Genomic DNA, 21,262 nt, shown 5'->3' with positions numbered 1-21,262 from the left:
ACTAAGTCATCTTCAAGTGGCAGGGGACGAGCTAGCCTCCCTTCCAGCCTCCTTTTTCATGGCTGAGGACTCTTGTGCGTCTTGCCTTGCTTCCCTTCGGGGTGAGAGTCCTGTGGGGTGCTGGAGGGAATGAATAGCTACCTTGATGTGAGAGCGTGTCCCTGCCCGTGTCCATTGGGAGATGCACGGTTAACTCCCTTGGCTTTTCTAAGGATGCATGCTTCAGGGGAGGTTTCCATAAAGGCCTGGCCTTTTCTTCTGTTTCTGGTCCTGGCTCAGGGTGTGGAGCTGCTAGGAGACAAGGAGAAAGACAAGTTTTGTAGATGTCTGTGGTTTTTGCCAGTTGTCTCTTCTTTTGGAGGCCCATCTCTCCCCTGCTCACGTATGTGGTTTGGGTGGAGCTGAGTCTGTTCCCTGACTCTGGGGGTAGGCATGCGACTGAAGCCTGGCTAATGAGCACTCCTCACTGTCTGAGCTGTGGTGACTGGGTCCAGGTTGGGCATACAACCCACGTCTGGCCAATGAGAGGCAATTCTGGTACTTTTACAAGAGCTTTTAAGGGGCTTATCCTTTCTAGTCCGGTTAACAGGTAAGAGGTTAGCATGAAATTGCAGGAGGCCATCTTTGCTACCATACGGGGACATATGAATATGACCAGAAGATACCTTCTTCTAGATTTGACCCTTTTTCTTCCTTTAAAAATCATTCTCTGAAGAGGATAGCCCCGGGGAGGATCAACCATGATTTAGGAGAGGGTTACATTAGGGAGACCCCCATCCCAGTCCTTACCGGCCTGCCTGTGTTCCATGAGGAACACCCAAACATAAGGGACCTACCTCTTCCAAGTAGTTTTTCTTTTGGGGGCTGTTGGGTGTGGAAATGAATCCCCACTGGGAAGGTGAAGAGCTCTGCTGGAGGTTCACTCCTCAGGGGGTCCAGGACTCTGGGCTGTTCTTCTGAGAGAGGGGGTAATTTCGAAGCCTTTGGCACCTGGAGAAAATTTTTAAAACAAAACAAAACCCGACATGGCAGGTATTTAAAAACTGCTGCTTGCAGAGGACAAACGACACTGTGTCTTCTTGTGAATCTGATGCCAGGTGCTGCGGGGTGCGACGTGGCTTCAGAACCCATGGCTGAGACGTAGAGCCAACCAAGCCCGCAGCTAGCTGTCTGATCAAAGCGGCGCCGCTTCGCTTTTTGCGAACCTGGCAATGCCCCTCCCTTAATCCAGCCTCTCACTCCCCTGAGAAGTATAAACGTGATAAATTCACCAGCCTTCGAGACAAACTATAGTCTTTCTTTGTCTTGCAGCCGGGGAAATTAAGCCAGATTGGAATAATATAGCTGAGATTTCCGTGTACAGAGAGGAGGAACCTCTACATATGTTGCCAAGGGAAAAAAACAGGGTACAGAACATTGTGCAACCTTTTAGGTTAAAAAGGGTAGAAAGCAGGAATATGCATTTGTGCTTGCTTGCTTTATGTAAAACTCTCTAAGCCTCAAATTCTTTTTCTGTAAAATGGAAGTAATCATACTTCCTACCTCATAAGGTTGCCGTGAGTAGTAAATGAACTAATTACACGTAGTTACAATCGTGTTTGGAATTAGAATTTTTTCCATATTTCTTTGAGAGTAGACTCTTCTCTCATTAGGTTTAATGTCCAATCTTGCCACTTGCAGGATATCTAGGTGTCTCTACATTTCTGCGATATGAACAGAGCTAAAAATGAATCACCATGTGACAGAATCAGCAACAACTTTAGCCCAGTTTTTTTGTGTCCAAAAAACCCCAATACATGTGTGTGCATGCATGTGTGTGTGTGTGTCCAGAGAGAGAGAATGAGACATTGGAGTAGTACTTAGAGCCTCCTCTTTCCAGTTATTCAAAAGTTGCTGAGGGGCATGTGGGTGGTACGGTTGTTTGAGTGCCCAACTCTTGGTTTCGGCTCAGGTCGTTATCTCAGGCTCTTGGGATCAAGCCCCATGTTGGGCCCCGTGCTCAGCGCGGAGTCTGCTTGGGTTTCTCGCTCCTTCTGCCTCTGCCCCTCCCCACCTCTCTCTCTCTCAAATAAATAAATAAATAAATCTTTAAAAAACAAAAGTTGCTGAAAATTTGTCCTTTTAGTTTGTAGCTTTTAACATATGAACTTGGCTCTGTGAAATGTACATGTGTGCTGGGTTTCAAGGAGTTCAATTTCACAGAAGGAAAAATAAAAACGTTTCTCATTTTTTTTTTAGTGTTCAAAGAGAAAAAAAAATGACCAGAAACACACGTAAGCATCCTCCATGTTTAGAGTTGAATGAGGAAGGAAATTCAACCAAGTATATGCAGGGAGATTTTTATGATTTCAAGACATTAAGAAAATGATTCATCAAATGCACGCACATAGGATCTTTATGTTCCTGGAGACCTTCGCTGCCCAGGTACCAGCTGCCCACCAACTGCCCTTTTCTGAATACTGACCTTGTGTGTGTTGTTTGACAAGGTTTGCATTGAGAAATCTATGTGGAAACCCAAATGATCTGTGTGAGGTATGCTGACAAACCAATCCTTAATTTCTTCATTCTAATTAAAACCTTACAGAGTTTCAGTATAGTGGAAAATATTGCCTTCCTCTGCTAACCCATATACATGGGCTGGAGGAAAGGACTCCCGTCCTCTGAGCCTGGCTTGGTTCTGGGCTGACCTGGGGTATGGGATCGAGGGCTTTCCTCAGGCCTGCAGTGACTCTGGCAGATCAGGCCTCCTGTTTACTCGTGGTCCAAAGGAACCTGGGAAGACAGAGGCCCTTCTGGTGTGGATGGGAAGGTTTTGATCGGGTTAGACACAGGAAATCTGAGAAAATCTTGAACAGGTTGAAAATAACCTCCTTCATTGGCATCAGGAGCACCTGGAGCTCCTCCAGCGCCACTTCGGAGACTGTGAATCCCCACAACGAACTAACATTGCTATCGTTCCCAGTCCAAGACAAGATACTTCCACGGGAATGCATCATCTCATGTTATCCTTCCATCTGCCTGTGGGGTGGGCATGATGGTCTGTATGCACAGAGGAGGTCAGTGCAGCTCAGAGGGGTGGGTGACCTGCTTGAGTTCATGCAGCTGCTACAGGGCAGAACATTCCAGAGCCCCTGCTTGCTCCTGTTTGGCACAGGTACCTTCAAACCCCAAAGACCCACATAGAATTTCAAAGCAGGACGAGGCCAGAGAAAGCTAGGAACATTCCTGAGGGGAAAAGGTGTACTTGACTTTTGAAAAGGTTGGTAAAACTGCCAAATTTACTGTACATTTTCAAAAGTGACAGGTCCTCAATTAAGCAAAACCACTGCTGGATTGAGATCGCCAGCATTTTGAATTTGAAGTGGGTCAATTGCTTGCAAGCTCAAATTCTGTCCTTATATGTTTACAGATAAGCCCCAGCCCCTTAATAGCACAAGGGACTCTGTTGCCCCCAGAGTGTGGTAATATCATGTGCTCTAAGGTAGAACTGGGGGGGGCAGTTGAAACTCCTTGTACTTCACTATTTTCAACATTTAGTAAATTGTAACAGTTTTATTTCAGCCCCACATGGTGAGCTCAAGAGCGAGTAAGGCCAGTTCTCTGTTTGAGGCATCATCCCTTTGAGTTGCCTTGTTCCTAGACTGAGATTAATCTTTTAAGGGCAAGCACACATGCGCACGTGTGCACACACACACACACACACACACAACCTTTTTCTTCTTCACTTCCCCAGCTGTGTTTTTCTCCGAGCCAGTAGCAGGTGCTATAGGAGGGAAAAGGCATCTTTCAGCAGGAGGCTCCTGTAACAAGTGGCAGCTTCTGCCCTTGTGGAGTCTTATATTCCCTTGTCTGTCTGTGGAAACAGGGTGGGAATGAGAACTTATTAGTTGCAGGTATGAGGATGGACAGTTGACTTTCAACTTTTATCCCTTTTGGCTTAACAGGAATAGAGGCAAGAACAGGCACTGAGCCAGGGCTTTAGTGGAGGCAGGTTCAGGGAGTCCTAATCTCATTACCTGGGTTGGGTTCTTGCTGGCAAGTCAGGTGATGGAGAGAATGATAATGATAATATTAACAGTTAACACATATTAAGTGCTAACTATAGGAAAAGAATGATACAAAGTATTTTACATCCAGTAACTCACCTAATCACCATAATAGTCTTATGAAGGTATTATTGTTATCCCCGTTCTACAGGCAAGAAAACGGAGCCTCAGCAAGACCAAATACCTTGCTCAAGATCACAACTAGAAAGTGGGAGTAACTTACACCCAGGCAGTCTGATTGCAGAATGCGTGTGCTTGAGTACTAGGCAAAAAGGAGGCTGGCAGTCTTGTTGCCACCTTCCAATGGACTTTGGCTGTTACTTTCTAAGATGAGAGGCCCGAGGAAGTGACACTCAGCATGCCTCAGTGTTCTCAAATGAACTCCGCATGATTAGGGTTACCCAGATTAACAAGCAAGACATGTGGCTTCTTACCGCTGAGATCTGCCTTTCTATTGGGGAAGGCCCCTCCATAGAATGTAATGTGGGATTTGTCACTCAGGAGCCAAGAATAATCCATGTGGGCATGCCCAAAGGCCCTTCGGGAGGTTATGTTTTCATTGTGGCTCTGCTTTGAAGTGTGTATATGATGGTGATTCTCTATTGATGCGTCCTGGGGAACGACAGATACACATTCCTGTAAACAGGCTTTCTAAAGAAACAGAGCAGGTCAGTCAGACCTTGTGGCTAGACTCTTGTTGCAAGGAAGAAGTCTCTTTTGCAGCAGCTTAGGAAGAAAAACAAGGTTGTAACAGTATGATCTCTAATGCTATTTGTTATAAGAAAACATTGTATTATTGTGAGAGCAAGAATGAACTTTAACCATGCCTGACACACAGTTCTTTCTCTTTTTATTTCATATAGTGCTTTCCTGCAAAAAAAAAAAAAAATTTAAAAATCAAAATGAAGCTCTAGATCCTTGCCTTTATGCATTGTAAAATGTTTCTCCCTCTTGCCCTTCTCCCCCGTGGCACCTCTCTTCTCCCCCTTTGCAGCTCACAGTGGCACGTGACTTTCTTGTCGGTCAGATGAGCTTAAAGACAGGAGCATGTGTTGTCTACGTTGCTCTGAACCACTGTTATCTTGTACACACATTCACACACACACACACAGGCCTTAGAGTTTAGAAAGCATGTTTATATTCTAATGCATTTAATCCTCAGAGCAGCCTAGTGAGTATGTATGGTAACAGCTCCATTTTACAAAGGAGGTAATTCAGGCTCCAAGTCAGTTAAGGTTCTTTATCAGGCTCACCACGATTTGTCAGATGCAGGACCCCAACCAAGCCTTTTCTAATTCTAAGGCCAAGAGCTCTTTTCTCTAGAGAAGACGACAGCTGCCTAGATGGGGTGAAGAGTGTAGGGGGACTCTGTGGTTAAGTAAGTTTGGAAAACCATGGGCTAAAGTTAAACCAGCTACTTCACCTATAGAACTTCCCCAAATGGTCCATATTCACATGTGTCCTGTGACCCTCCAGGAGGAGAACATGGTATGCCGCATTTCCCCAATGTATTTGACCACAAAAATCTTTTTTTTTCATCGAGCCACTGGCAGTGTTCCACACGTGACACTTTGGGGAAACAGTGGTCAATCGGCTCGAAGTCCTCTTCCCTTCTCTGGAGGAACCCCAAGAAGAGGTGAAGGGAGGGCATATCCCCTCTGAAGTCAAGAGGAACAATGACAGAGGGCAGCCCATCAGAAATGGTACCTCAGCCTGGGTTTCGGCTTCCTGCCATGGCTGCTTCCTGAGCTGTGGCAAGTGAATCCCTTGACTGCTGTAGTTCTTGGCTACGGAGCCCTGGTCCATGCGTCCGCTAGCCCCAGCTTCCCCTCCGGCCAGGCCCTGCTGACCTGCAAAGGTGAACAGTGGGTCAGCCCTATAAACCCAGAAATGGGCATGGTGTTATTAGCTGCTTCCAAGCTGCCTCCCTTCTTGCTCTTCCGACCAAAAGTGTTGATGGAGGCCCTTGTACCTCTTCCCTCCTTTTTTCCGTATTTCTGCTAATGCCTTCACGGAAGTGGCGGCCAGGTCTATAGAACAGAACTGCACTCGGAATCAGGAGGCTCAGGATTGAGTCGTCATTTATTGGACTCTGTTTCCTCATCTGTAAAATGGGGCTACTAATTCCTTGCCCTTGCTTCCTCACACAGTTGTCTGGAGCTCATACAAAATAATGAATGTGATGGCCCTTTGCAAACTGAGGGACTGGAGGGTCACAGTGGTGCGATGATGGTGGGCTCTCTGGCAGCCCTGCTCATTGAGATGCTCAGTCGGAAGCACTTGATTTCCTGGGCTGTCTGCTGGTGTCTACTTGTGGGGAAAAGCTCTGCTGAATGCACTGTGATGGACAGCTGCTTAGCTCTCTGAACTTACCCTGTCTGTGCAACCCTCAGGAAGGATCTGAGTCAACAGATAACTCCAGCATAGTTAACAAATCTTTCATCGATGGGGTAAAGGGTCCTGCAGCTATTTTCATCACTTACTCAAGGTAGATTTATTGCTGAAACGATCTGGCAAAACTTCCTTGTTTGGAGCTGCTTTAGCAACACCTCCACTCTCGGCATGCTGCTCTGTGGAACAATATGGGGCTGTCTTTCAACCAGGGGCTCTGGAAGCCTCTCAGGGGCCCTGTATATGTTGGAACTCCAGACTTCTGGAGACTCCCAGCCAGCCTCACCTTCCCTCTATACTCCCCAACCCTCGTCATTCCCTGCGTTGTTCCCTTCCTTGGTGTCATCGGGTCAAAAGCCAAATGCCCAATTGTGAGGCTACTCCTTCCCTCCAGCTCTCCTTCCTTTGCCCATTGGCCCCTGACAGTTTGGGGGTCTGAGCCAATGCCAAGAATGTGGGTGGAACAGAGGCAGACTCAGGCTCAGGTTTAGAGGGGTCTGCTCAGGTTTTAGTGGCCCAGGGAAACCTGATGAGCCCTGGGGACCCCTCAGCCTGGGGAGGCTCAGGGCCACACTAGACCTGCCTCAAGGGGACCTCAACGCCATATAGGGTGTGGCACTAAAGACCTTTTTGTGTATTCTAGAATGATCCTTTGGGGCCAAGCCTGACTTCAGGTTCATCCTTCTTGGTCAGGTTCACCTGGAACCAAATGCATTTCTGAGGGTAGAGGAAGTGAAACTCTGGCCAAGTGGCCACTCAGTCAGTGGAGAGTGTTATAAGGTAGACTGTCTGAGTTGGGGCAGGGGGCTCTGTGGGTAGGGGATATAGAGAAGCATTCTTCCCTTTGGCTGTATCCCAGGTGATATTGAGTATATGACTCAATCTATGCAAGGGAAACCAAGATTTTTCTTAGTAAACATCATCTCTGGCTCATTTGCTTATGCTTAATAGAGACAGGTATGCAAGCAAGGTATTGAAAGGTTCAGTTGTTGAAAGGAGACCATAAAACTTGGTCTCTCTGTCTCAAAATATGGATTCAAATTACCCAAATAATGTGAATTAGAGTAGCAATTTAGAGGTCTTAGAGAGCTTTTTTTTTTACCTCTGTCCTCTTCTGTGATTTTTTTTTTTTTCACATCAACCCAGAGAAGGTGGAATGCAGATACCATTACTTCCATTTTACAGATTAGCAAACTAAGGATGCAGGAATCATAAGTGACATGACCAACATCACATTGTTGGGGAAATGTTATATTTGCAGATGGGACTTTCCCTACTTTTCCGAATAAAGTATCTGGAAAAAAGAGGGAGGCCAAGGGGAGATGAAATTAAAACCAATGAAACCATCAGTCAGGGTTCAAGTTACGCCTCTGAGCTGTTTTTATTTCTTTGCAAATTGATTTTTGATCCTTGTGATCATGAGCAATGGGGCATTGCAATTAGTTAGTGATTATGCTTAAATACACAAGGTAGGGCTGTCTATGCTAGCATTTACTGCACACTTACTATGTGCCAGATACTGCATTATCCCATTTAACTCCAACATCCAACCCTGTGAAGCAAAGGTGGGCGTGGTCATCTCCATTTTATAAATGAGGAAGCAGAAGCCCAGAGAGGTCACATGGCTTGGGATCTGGTGCTAATGGCCACATGTTTAATTACAATTCTATATGGCCTCTCTGTTTACTTCCTGATTGTTACAGCTCCTTGGCATATGGCATTAATTAAGGAAATCACTTGATCCCTTTGGTGTGCAGTCTTGATCTACTCCCAAAACGAAAGTACTGCAATCCCCTGTCTAGTATTTACAGACCCTAAGGCATCGAAATCTAAGGATATTAACTGGAGGCAGTAAGATTTTTGAAGAGAGAGGGCATAAGGCAATGTCAAAATGGAGTGCCACCTGGTGAAGGACAGAAGGTCCCAACACTGGAGCGTTCCCTGGGCAAATTCACCCATTCCCAGGACATGGATGGCCAAGAAACTTGATCTCTTTAGTGTCCCAGAATCAACTGGTTTCAGGGATGTTGATCCACATTAGCAAAGTGTATAGAGACCCTATAAGCCAGGGTATTAATTTACAAAGAGAAATACAGTTGCCTGATCAGCATATTTCCTGTATATGAACTATATATGGATCAGGTTAAGATCAAAATTCCCTGGTTCCAGAGTCAAGACTTAAGGGAGGTATATGGTAGGAATGTTTAATGAGAACCTGCCACATTCTTCTCCATTCATTGGATAGATCAGATATTCTACTTATCCTGACAGATCCTTCCCCAAGGACAAGAATTGGTTAGGCACTATCATTATTTCTGGAAAATTCCTTTTTCATTTCAGAAAAATTAACTTTATGTTAAGCTCTTGTTCTTTCCTTCCCTTTTCTCAAGAACCCTGGCACTAGCCAATGTCTTATTCTTTGTCCATTAGTGCTACCCAGTCATCTTTTCCAATCTCCCTTAGTAAAGGCAATTTCTGGCTCTTTTATTGCTTCAAGTTCCCAAGAGTAACTTTGATAAGTAAATCCCCATAGTACTGAACAGCTTACAGACAATTCACAATAATCTTCTGTACAGTAATAAGGCAGGTCTTATTATGTTCATTACAGAGATGAGCAAACAGAAGCTCAAAGAGGTTAAGTGACTTGCTCAAGATCTTACATCTAGTAAGAGAGAGAACAGGCGTTCCTCCAACGCCTGTATTTTTTTCTTATGATATTGCCACAAAACCATAGAATTAAAGAATGTTAGAGTAGAACAGGCCTAAGAAATCATCTAAAATCTAGAGTCTAGACCTGTACTGTTTAATACAGTAGCCAATAGCCGCATGTGGCTGTTTACCTGTAAATTACTTATAAGTAAGTAAAAATCAAAAACTCAGTTTCACAGTCGCACTTCCGACATTTCAAGTGCTCAATAGCCGCATGTGGCTAATGGCTACTACTTGGACAGCATATATTATAGAATAATCCATCATTGCAGAAAGTATGGTTGGATAGTTCCGGTCTAGACTCTAAAGGCAAAGAAACCCAGAATCCCTAGGCTTTATTTTGGGCAACTCCATTTTAAAGGGTTAAAAATCCAAACATTTGAGATCTGGTCATAAAATCAACATGTACCTTGTTCAAAAGATTTTCCTTGTCGAATCCAAAATGGAGGGAAGACAGGCAGGAGATGGTATTTTGGGGGTACACCTGAAAGATCCTGTTGTGACCTGAGATTCTTTGGTACATTAAGTTGACCGTCCCGGAGCAGCACAGAATCCTTGATGTACCCTGAAGAGGAGGTCAGGAGTTATTGGTAGAAATCATGGTCACCAGTCCAGAGGTCTTGGAGATGACTACAAGGTCCCTCACTTACACTAGTCTTGGCTTTGGACATCGCCCATTAAAGAAGACAATTACAAGATGGGAGGGATTAAAAATCAGAAAGAACCCATAGAAGGTTCTCTGTTCAATGTCTTGGGTGCTTCTGGTCGTGTGCCACACATGTGCTTCTTTCACTTCACCATTTCCAAGAACTGGGTCTCCCTGGTGGAAGAAGCATGGTTGCTTCTTTGGGCTTGGGTGAAAGGCTCCTCCTGCTTCAAGAGGAGAATCCAAAGGTTTCTCCTGGATGTCTCCTACTTGGTTCTGTAGGCCCCAGGATTCTCAATTCAGTCATTCTATAAGTATTTATTGGGGGCTTACCATGGCTAACATGGGCTGTTTTTAGAGGCACTAATAGGCAGTTGGAAAGACAAAGCTCTCCTGTGCTCAACTGTGTGACCCCAAATGTCAATGTGATATAAGGTCAGAAAATAGGGAGCTCAATATTGGCTGGAGTTGTCAGGGAAGCATTTGTAGAAAATGTGGGCCTGAAGGGTCTGAAGGAGTTATCACAGGGGTGGCAAGATGGGACCAGAGAATATACACTAACCTCACAAAGGTAGTGAGCTCTGAGATGTGAGCTCTCTGGCAGAGGCCATTGGGCCAATGATCTCATACCACAGTATTGCTATTGTTCTTCCAGCTTGAGGGTCTCACCATCAAGAGGTGCTTTGGTGATAAATTATGGCAAGGGGCCCAAGAATGCACATACACATGAATCTTTCCTTAAACTACGCATTGTAGGCATATGACTTCCATAGAGGGGTCTGAGACATTTTTTGATGTTAAGTGGGGCTCTTGTCCTTGAAGGTGTTGGGCCTAGGCTATGGGACAGTGGTCTGCTGTGCCCTCTGCCCCACCCAGTGATAAACGTATCTTTGGTTAAGAGGCTCTTTCTCACAAGTGTTAAATAAATGGAACTGCCTGTAATCCTGGGCCTGCCATGAAGGTAAAACCAATAAATGGATAAACCCGCATCTCATTTTCCTTCAAGTCATCACTTACTGGGGAGAGAGCTGTTTTCTCTCCTTTCCCAAGATAAACCTATAAAGCAAGAAGCAAGTCAGTCTCCCTTTGGTCCTGTCTGTTTGTGCTGAAGAAATGGCAAACACCCAATGGGCACTGGCAAATCCTACTTCTCACTCCTCTCATCCCGAACAGGTTTGCCAAATAAAATATGGGATGTCCAGTTAAAATTGAATTTCAGATAAACAATGAATATTTTTTTAGCGAAAGTATGTACCAAATATTGCAAGTTTAACTCTTTGTGTCTGTGTGTCTGTGTATGTCTGTGTGGGTCTCTGTGTGTATGCGCTAAATCTGGTAACTTGAATCTCCAACAGTTTCCTGTTTTCATTTTTAAGCCTTTACAGAGTCCGTTTGGGGTTTCTGTTCAGCAGAAGGGCATCCATCTCCTCAGCGGATGGTGCTGGCGAGCTGCCATCCTTAAGAGGAGGAGGCCTAACATTCCCACTTCCTGGAGGATCTGAGATCACCTCAGAAGGGCAACTAGGGAGTGGTGGGGTGAATGTGGAGCTGCAGGTGTGGGGAGGATTTGCCTTCTGGTCCCAGCTCTGCTTCTGGCTGAATGACTTCGGACAAATTACTTTGCCACTCCCTCCCCCCTTCCTTATCTTGTAAAAGAGAGGGATTGATCTGGAGGATCTGACGTCCCTTGGTGGGGAAGGTTGGGAAGAAAGTTCTGCTTGGGATGTGGAGTGTGAAGGTCCTGAGAGGAGCTAGAGAGAAGGCAAGACTTCAGGCTGTATGATCCTCTGCAAATGTGGGGGGAGGACAAAGGGCAAAATGTATGCTAGAGGCTCTCAGCTCCCAAGCTTGAGCACCTTTGCCTGACCACAAAATTGTACCTGAAATCCTAGGGTTTCAGGACTTGATGGAAAACACACTCTCACATCGGAATTCAAGGCAGGGCATCTCAGTGTGCATGTCCTCCCATTGCCCCACTGACCTGCACACTGGAGCCTGGCCGTGGTGTCAGGGGGCCATGTCCGCAAGAGGCCTCGGAGGTATCTCTTGGCTGAATACCCAGGCTGCATCTGCCGTTGGCCCTGGCTCTCTGGTTGGCTTCGGAAGTGGAGGTGCGGTTGCCACGCTCTGTCCTGCTCCGTCTGTGGGGACACCAGTCAGAAGCAGCAGAGTCCTGAGCTGCTGGGTCCTGAGCCTCCCAGTGATACACGCTAGTTAGCATAATCCTCACCAGTAATCTGGGAGACTCCTGGAAGTTGCCTAAAGGCACCTGAAACAGATGCCTGAGCCAACAGACGTAAACCAAGAGCCCACAGAGCAAAGTTCTGAAAGGCCCCTGCAGATTTGCTGTTGGAAGGAGAAGGAGAAATGAGAAATTCCAGACCCCGTCTTGAGACAAAGCATCAGAAAAGAATAAGAGCTTCAAAGAAAACACATTACTTAGTTTAGCCTGTGGAAATCCTTTTAGTACCTGAAAAAGTGGTCCTGTAGGGTAATGGGAAAGTCAGCTCAACAAGTCAGTATCGGCGGTCAATGTTTGCAATATGAATAATGGGACAGACAAACTCTGTTCATGTTAATGGGAAGCTTGGCATTTTGAAAATATCTGGTTCTGCTGCATTTCATTTCAGCCCAGGAGAATTTTCTGGGAACTTACCTGCCAAAGTTAGTTCCACTGTGCAAGACATCATGGGGAATAAATGTGAATAAGAACATCTTACACTTAGGTGGGGATATATATTCTACAAAGAACTTTCACCTCATTATAATCCTTTAATGTGGGCAAGTTAATACTATAATTATTCAAGTGATGCAGAACTCTCTAAGGATGATCAGTTAAGAACAAGAATAGCAAACATGAGGACTTGTGTTGACATCTATCCGCCTCCCCCTTGTCAATGGTGGACATCACCAATCAATGATGGCATTCTTGGGGCGCTTGGGTGGCTCAGTTGTTAAGCGTCTGCCTTCAGCTCAGGTTATGATCCCAGGGTCCTGGGATCAAGTCCCACATTGGGCTCCCTGCTCAGCGGGAGGCCTGCTTCTCCCTCTCCCACTCCCCCTGCTTGTGTTCCCTCTCTCACTGTGTCTCTCTCTGTCAAATAAATAAATAAAAGCTTAATAAAAAAAATCATGACATTCTTGACTGAAGAACAGATTGTGATTTCAGAGTCCTTCTCCTATGAATTTTTTTTTAAAAGATTTATTTATTTATTTGAGAGAGAGAGAGAGAGAGCATGAGTGGGGGGAAGGGCAGAAGGAGAGAGAGAATCCCAAGCAGACTTGGCCCTGAGTGTGGATCCCGACACAGGACTTGATTTTCACAACCCTGAGATCATAACCGGAGCTGAAACCAAGAATTGGACGCTGAACCAACTGAGCCACCCAGGCACCCCATTCTCTTATAAATTTTTTTAAATTGAGGCAGAATTTATACATAATAACATGCACAGAGCTAAAATGTTCAATTTAATAAAATCTGACAATTGTACACACCTTTGTAACCACCACACAAAACGAAATACAGCTCAGAAAGTTCCCTCTTGCTAGTTCCTGGTCAATTTCTCCCCACCCATCAGGGAATCACCACTGTCAGATGAGGTCAGTAAGGCACAGGCCTGAGTTATGTTGCCATATCCTGCCAAAATTTACCAAAGAAGAATGGCTAAATTTTAAAAAGTAAAGAAAAAAGAAAAAAATATGATGGAAATATAGAACCTGCTTGATGTGGAAAGAAACGCCTTAGGTTTTGGGTTCTTGCTGTAATGGGCAAATCTGTGGTTTGCTCCCATTCAGATGTATTCAGATCAAAATGCCACAGGACAGCCTACAACTGTAGCTGAGGATTCAAGAACACCAGAGACCCTTCTTCAGCTAAAAAGAGGGCTGGGAAGCCAAAGTCCATAGGACAAAAGAATACCTCTGCTGGGGAGAGAGAAACAGGAGCCAGGATAGACATTCATTCATTCATCTACTCATACAATGCATCAAACAATATACCAGGCACTGGAGGAAAAAGGCCAAGTAAGACAGATTGATAACTAACAAATAATTTGAGTAACAGAGAAAAGAAAGCATGGCTAATTATTCAATTGGCTGTACTCTTTAGGAATTCGTATATTAAATGAATGTTTAGAATCCAAACAGAGCATCAACTGGTCTTTGATGTCTGGACATTTTATATGGCAGATACTTCAAGTGCAAAAAGATCCTGAATAATTCAGTCCCACATAAATCTTGAGGATTTTTCCAGATGATAAGAAAGAATTATAGGGAGGGCAGAGGAAGCAAAGTGATTCAAGTTCTCTCTCACTCCATTTTTTCATTTGGGGGTCATGCAATAATCTTTCCTGAGCATCTTCTATGTGCCAGGCACTGTGGTAAACCATGGAATATTAAGCATTAGATTCAAGGCCTTTTCTGGGTGAATTGGAGCCTCATTTCCTCCCTGTAAATCTTTGCTTCAAATGACTTCTCTCTGAATGCAATAAGACCACGCCTCCTCTGAGACGTTGTAGTCCCTACACAGATGGCATGATGCACTGTTTGATCTGAACAAGAGCCCCTTATTGTTTCCCATTCGTGGGTATTTCTGAAGTATCAGCTTGGTTCTGGAGCTTTACTGGGCAACTTGCTAAATGGGGCAGGGAGTTGCCGAGAAGAGTTAGGAAATCCTTTGTCCTGGAATTTGGGGTATCGAGTACATTTTTGCCTATAGTTTGAAAGCTGATCTTGGCCTCTGTATTAGTTTCTTATTGCTGCTTTAAAAAAAAAAAAGATTTTAGGGGCACCTGGGTGGCTCAGTCGTTAAGCGTCTGCCTTTGGCTCAAGTCCTGGGATCAAGCCCCGTATCGGGCTCCCTGCTCAGCTGGAGTCTGTTTCTCCCTCTTTCCCTGCTTGTGTTCCCTCTCTTGCTGTGTCTCTGTCAAATAAGTAAAATCTTTTAAAAAAATAAAAAAATTATTTATTTACTTGAGAGCGAGAGTGAGAGCAAAAGAGAGAGAGAGAGAGAGCACACAGAGGGAGGGAGAGAAGCAGGCTTCCCGCGAGGCAGGGAGCCTGACACGGGGCTGGATCCCAGGACCCTGGAATCATGACCTGACCCGAAGGCAGATGCTTAACCAACTGAGCCACCCAGGCACCCCAGTTTCCTACTGCTACTTTGACAAATTACCATATACTTAGTGGCTTTAAACAATAAACATTTATGATATTACAGTTCTGGAAGTCAGAAGTTTAAAATGGATCTCACTGGGCTAACATCAAGGTGTTGACAGGGCTGTGTTCTTTCTGGACACTCTAGGGGATAATCTGTTTTATTTGGTGTTTTCCAGTTCCGACAGGCTGCCTGCATTCCTTGCATGTGACCCCTTCTTCTGTCTTTAAAACCAGCAAAATTGGGCTAAGTCCTCATGCTGCTATCTCTCTGGTTCTCCCTTTCAATTCCTTCTAGCACTTTTAAGGATCCTTGTAATTACATTAACCTGCCCAGATAATTCAGGATAATCTCTTTTTTAAAAAATTAAGATTTATTTGTTTATTTGAGAGAGAGAGAGAGAGCGCGCGAGCTTTCGCTTGTGAGCAGGGGGAGGGGCAGAGGGAGAGGGAAGGAGAAGCAGACTTCCTGCTGAGCACAGAGCCTGAGGTGGTCCTCAGTCCCACGACCCCGAGATCATGAACTGAATTGAAACCAAGAGTCGGAAGCTCAACCAACTGAGTGACCCACGTTCCCCGATAATCTCTTTATTTTAAGGCCATCTGATTAGTAACCTTAATTCTATCTGCAACCTTTATTTTCCTTGCCATTTAATCTAATATATTCATATGTTCCAGGGATTAGGACATAGACATCTTTGGGAGTCATGATTCTGCCTGCCACAGTTTCTCTGAAGTTTTTTCTAGTTTTCTGGGGGTTTTTTAGTAGTTTCTCAAATCATGCTTGTGAAGTTGGTTGATAAATTTCCCATCTCATTGGATAAACTGATGCACTGAGAGAGGCCCAAGGCCTGCTTAGGGCTACCAAGAAGACCAGGCAGGGTTAAATCTATTCACTCATTTCCAAGGTGTAGAATAATATGTTAAGTAGAAAAAAGCAAGATACAAGGGGGAATGTAAAGTACAATCACAATCTCATAAAAGTATATTTTATAACTATATAATCATGGTGGAAAGACTGGAAGAAAATATATTAAAATTCTAATAACAGTGGTAATAGGGTGTTGGGCATAAGGTTACAGTTAGTTTTTTTTTTCTTCTCCCTTTTTTGAAATAAAATTAAAAATCCAATAATATGTTTAGATTATATTAATACACGGAAAACATGTTAAAAATTTAATTTATTTTATTGTACCCACCCTCCTCTCAATTCCTTCTCCAACATTATCCTGGACCTCTAACCACCCAGAAGTTACTATAAAACCTCAAAGGAGACAGAAGGGAGCCGGGAAGGGAGTTTCTGGAATAGGGAAATAAGTGACAGCAGGAGGCTGGCTGTGATGGTTTCAAACTTCTCATGCCTGCCTTGGCTTAGCCAATCAACTCCAGCTTTTGGTTTCTTCTGAAATGAGTAATTAGTGTGCACAGAGCAGCCTGTTGTCCACACTCCACCAGAGTGCTTCCTTTAATAAGGGACTTTCTCTGGCCAGCCATGTTCCCAGTGCCCGCCGGGCCTCCATATGCAGAGGAGCCGAGGGGACGCCCAGTACCAGTCCCCACCCCTGCACTGGCTGTCACGTCCACCCAGCCCCAATGCTAGCCAGTGAGGGTTTCCAGAGAATGAAGGAGCCGCTGCAGGCTGTGATCCTGCTCAGCCGGTATGGGGTGGCAGGGTGCCAGAGTCCCCAGGAGGGCAAGAAAAGCCCGGACAGACAGCTGCCATCTCACACAGACGGTGGCCAGCCTTTGTGTGCAGGAGTCGACAGAGGGGTAAAGAGAGAAGTCCAGAAATCCCAGGACTGTCAGACAAAGCCCTGCACAATTTGACCCCACCCACTTCTCCAGGTACATTTCCGGCTAAGAGTCCCAGCTGTCCAATTGCCCTGACTTCCTTCCGCCGGCTCTCCCCTCTAGTCCTTCACTTACCTATGACTGGAAGCTTTCTCTGCACTTTTTTGTACCACGAGACTCAGCTCAAATTCTACCTCCTCCGAGACGTAGTCACTCTAATCTGGTCCTTGCACACCCCTACTGGGTAGAGGTTATGGCCTCCCCCTGTCACACCCTGGCAACTAATGTGTTCATCCCATGTGTTGAGCACCGGACATAGGTCAGACACTATTCTAGTTAATAACCACTCAAGATGTTAGCTCAGTTGAATCAAAATCCCAAAAATGTCTGTCCTTCCCTGCTGAACACCTGTCCCTTGAACTGTCCACTTCAGTCAGAAGTCTTCTCTGAGGGGGAACACAGCCGGTGCTTCCTGTTTCTCAGTCAGGCTTGCGGGAGCCAAACCTTCACACAGAGGTTGACCACCCGCTGTTGTTGCCCTTGTGCAGGTCTGACTGGAGCCAGCCTGGGAGATACCAGGGCAGTGCCGCTGGGTAGAAGTGGGGGTATAATGGGAATGGGCAGATGTGCACTACTTGCAGCCGTGCCTAGAAAGCCTTCTCCACCCCTAGCCTGACGTTAATCAGCTTTGGGTGAACACTACCACTCTCAGCCAGCCGTTTTCTCTGCAGGTTTAATTTCTGTGATTCTGTGCAAATGATACTATCTCTCTCCCATATATCTTTGGTGATTATATGTTCCTGGATATCAAGCCATTATAAAGAGACTTGGGGTGCCTGGGTGGTGCGGTCAGTTAAGCATCCGACTCCTGGTTTCTGCTCAGTTCATGGTCTCAGGGTTGTGGGATTGGCCCCACATTGGGGTCCATGCTCAGGGCAGAGTCTGCTTGAGACTCTCTCTCCCTCTCCTCTGCCCCTCCCACTCATGCTCTCTTCTCTCTCTCAAATAATAAGTGAATCTTTTTTTTTTTTTAAGATTATTTATTTATTTATTTGACAGAGCAAGAGAGCACAAGCAGGGGGAACAGTAGAGGGAGAGGGAGAAGCAGGCTCCCCGCCAAGCAGGGAGCCCGATGTGGGGCTCGATCCCAGGACCCTGGCCCGAGCCGAAGGCAGATGCTTAACCATCTGAGCCACCCAGGCGCCCCATAATAAGTGAATCTTAAAAAAGAAGAGAGAGAATCAGAAAATGGTCTGAATTTTCCCATAGTTACAATGTTGTAACAGGGCTTGATTCCTGACCAAACCATTTAGCATCAAAGATTTGACCAGCCATATGTCATAAAAGCAAAGGTACAACAATTAGAATTGAAAACAGCAAAAATTAAGCTTCAGTTCTTGTAAGAGCTCAGTCTTCCTGGGTCTGAATTCTGGCTCCATCATTTACTAGCTGTGTGACTTTGGGGAAATTTTTTTTTTTTAAAGATTTTATTTATTTATTTGAGAGAGAGAGAATGAGAGACAGAGAGCATGAAAGGGAGGAGGGTCAGAGGGAGAAGTAGACTCCCCGCCGAGCAGGGAGCCTGATGCGGGACTCGATCCCGGGACTCCAGGATCATGACCTGAGCCGAAGGCAGTCGCTTAACCAACTGAGCCACCCAGGCGCCCGACTTTGGGGAAATTACTTGACCCATCTGAGCCTCAGTTAAGAAACTGTCAAATGAGGATGAAAAAAATACATATCCTACATGCAAAAAAATGAACTTGGACCATTACCTTACACCATACACAAAAACTAACTCAAAATGGATCAAAGACCTAAGTATAAGAGCTAAAATTATAAAACTTTTAAGAAGAAAATATAGGAGAAAAGCTTCATGACATTGGATTTGGAAATAATTTATTGGATATATAACACCAAAAAAACAGGCAACAAACGAAAAAATGGGTAAGTTGGACTTCATAAAAATTTAAAAGTTGTGCATCAAAGAACAATGTCAACAGACTGAAAAGGCAACTCACAGAATGGGAGAAATTATTTGCAAATCATATATCTGATAAGGGATTAATATCTAGAATATATAAAGAATTCCCGCAACTCAAAAACAAACAAAGCAAAACAACCTGATTTTAATAATGGACAAAGGACTTGGGTAGAGGACTTGTAGACCTCTAAAAAAGGAATACAAATGGCCAATAAGGACATGAAAAGTAAGCTCAATGCTTACTTATCATTAAGGAAATGAAAATCAAAACCATGATGAAATATCACTTCACACCCATTAAGATGGCTATTACTAAAAAAAACAACAACAACAGAAGATAACAAGTGTTGGTGAGGATGTGGAGAAATTGGGACCCTTGTGCATTGCTGGTGGGAATGTAAAATGATGCAGCTGTTGCTAGGGAAAACAATATGGCAGTTCCTCAAAAAATGAAAAAAAAAAATTACCATATGATCCAGCAATTCCACTTCTGGGTATGTACTCTAAAGAACTGAAAGCAGGGATATGAACAGATAGATTTTTTTTTTAAGATTTTTTTTTCAGATTTTATTTTTTAAGTAATCTCTACACCCAACTGAGCGGGCCAGGTGGCCCGAACAGATAGATATTTATACACCCATGTGTATAGCAACCTTATTCACAATAGCCAAAATATGGACACAATCTAAATGTCTATTGACTGATGGATGGATAAACAAAACTTGGTCTATACATAGAGGACTATTATTCAGCTTTAAAAAAAAAAAAGAAATTCTGATACATGCTACAACATGAATGAACCTTGAAGATGTTATGCTAAGTGAAATAAGCCAGTCACAAAATACTAAAAGGATAACTAGTATATGATTCCACTCAGATGAGGTACTTAGAGTAGTCAAATTCATAGAGACAAGAAGTAGAATGATGGCTGCCAGTAGCTGGTGGGGAGGAGGAAATAGGAAGTTATTGTTTAAAGGGTACAGAGTTTTACTTTTGTAAAACAGGCAGTTGGTGGAACATGTGACTCTTCTCTCAGGGTTATAAGTTCAAGCCCCACGTTGAGTGTAGAGATTACTTAAAAATAAAATCTTAAGGGGGTGCCTGGGGGGCTCAGTCGGTTAAATGTATGACTCTAGATTTTTGGCTCAGGTCATGATCTCAGGGTCATGAGATTGAGCTCCGCATCTGTGTCTGTCTGGCTCTGCGCTCAGCGGGGAGTCTGCTGGAGATGCTCTTTCTCTCCCTCTCCCTCTGCCCCTCCCCCAGCTCACGCATGTGCTCTCTCTCTCAAATAAATAAATAAATCTTTTAAAAAGAATAAATAAAATAAAAACTTAAGAAAAGAGTTCTGGAGATGGATGGTGGTAATCATTGTACAACAATGTGCATGTACTTACTGCCATTGAACTGTATATTTAAAATTAATTTAAGTGGTAAATTTTATGTCACACTTATAAAGTTGTTATATGTTATATATGCATATATTTTTAATATATTTTTAAAGTTGTTATAAATTTTACAACACACCTTCTAAAGTTGTTGTGAGGATTAAATGAAATAAGTGTAAATGCTTATAATAGTGATGGATGTAATAGTGTTACATAAATGTGAGCCATTATTATAAATATTCTATCTGTTGGTTATACAAGGGAACCAATGGATGAAATACATAAAGCCTAGAAAAACAGAAGTCTAATGGATCTTATATATGGCTAACTATGAACATATTACCTATAACTCAGATAGATTTTGATGAAAATCTGATTTGCTTTCCTAGAATTATAAATGGTTTTAAGGGATGTTTTGGAAGACCCAGGTCCCTTTTCAAAAAATGCCGTTAAAGCAAGAGGGATGCTTCTTTTCTCTGGAGTGTGTGGAATCTTCAAAATCAGTCCCTGTAGGCATTAGGAGTGGGGCTTTGGAATCAGTTGTCTGGCTTCTAATCCCAGCTCCACCCCTTAGATGTGTAACTTTGGGCAAGTTAATTAACTTCAAGCCCCAGTGTTTCCTCCTACAAAATGGGGGGTAAAGCTAACACCCAGCTCATAAACTTGTGCAAATTGAGTGAGGTTATATAGATAAAATGCCAGGCATACACTAAGCACTCAATAAGTGCTAGCTATTATTGACAATACCTTTGACCTCATTGTCACGGTTGAACCATGATTCACTCTTGATCTTTCCTACTTCTAGCTTTATTAAAGGCTCTAAGTACAACTGCTCAGGAGCTGCTCAAATGGAGGACAGTTGGCAGAAAGAGTACAGTCAAGTCACTCTGTTAACCTTTCACTGCTTTGGTGCCTACTTGACGCTTTGTTGATAGCCATCAGCACTGAGCACTTCTTAGGAACACCATCACAAAAGTAGCAGGTTGTTGCAAAGGGAACTTCTTCCTCCTGATCTTTAGCTCAAAAAATAATTTATTATTCTGCCTACTTTTCTGTATTTTTCTATTTTGTATGATGAATCATTATGTTCAGGACAGGAAAATAAACTTTATTCAAAAAGCATATTTCTCACAATATTACTTGATAAAATAGT

At 43.9% G+C, this 21,262-nt stretch overlaps 1 protein-coding gene across 2 annotated transcripts in view; it reads right to left on the bottom strand.

The window, feature by feature from the left end:
* The window catches only part of KIAA2012 (KIAA2012 ortholog), a 101,664-nt gene that overhangs the window by 72,537 nt on the left and 7,865 nt on the right, over positions 1–21,262 (bottom strand). For both annotated transcript variants that reach the window (XM_021703191.1, XM_044913379.1), the window contains exons 3-9: positions 11,774–11,933; positions 9,556–9,711; positions 5,754–5,896; positions 4,481–4,658; positions 3,711–3,853; positions 837–990; positions 142–291 (exon numbers count right to left, since the gene is read on the bottom strand). In XM_021703191.1, coding sequence (XP_021558866.1) covers positions 142–291; positions 837–990; positions 3,711–3,853; positions 4,481–4,658; positions 5,754–5,896; positions 9,556–9,711; positions 11,774–11,933 — 1,084 coding nt within the window. The remainder of the gene's footprint in view (positions 1–141; positions 292–836; positions 991–3,710; positions 3,854–4,480; positions 4,659–5,753; positions 5,897–9,555; positions 9,712–11,773; positions 11,934–21,262) is intronic.

Source organism: Neomonachus schauinslandi, chromosome 3 (genome assembly GCF_002201575.2).
Source record: "Neomonachus schauinslandi chromosome 3, ASM220157v2, whole genome shotgun sequence".
NCBI lineage: Eukaryota > Metazoa > Chordata > Mammalia > Carnivora > Phocidae > Neomonachus > Neomonachus schauinslandi.
The sequence above is the reverse complement of the archived record's forward strand: the minus strand, read 5'-3'. Positions and strand labels throughout refer to the sequence as shown.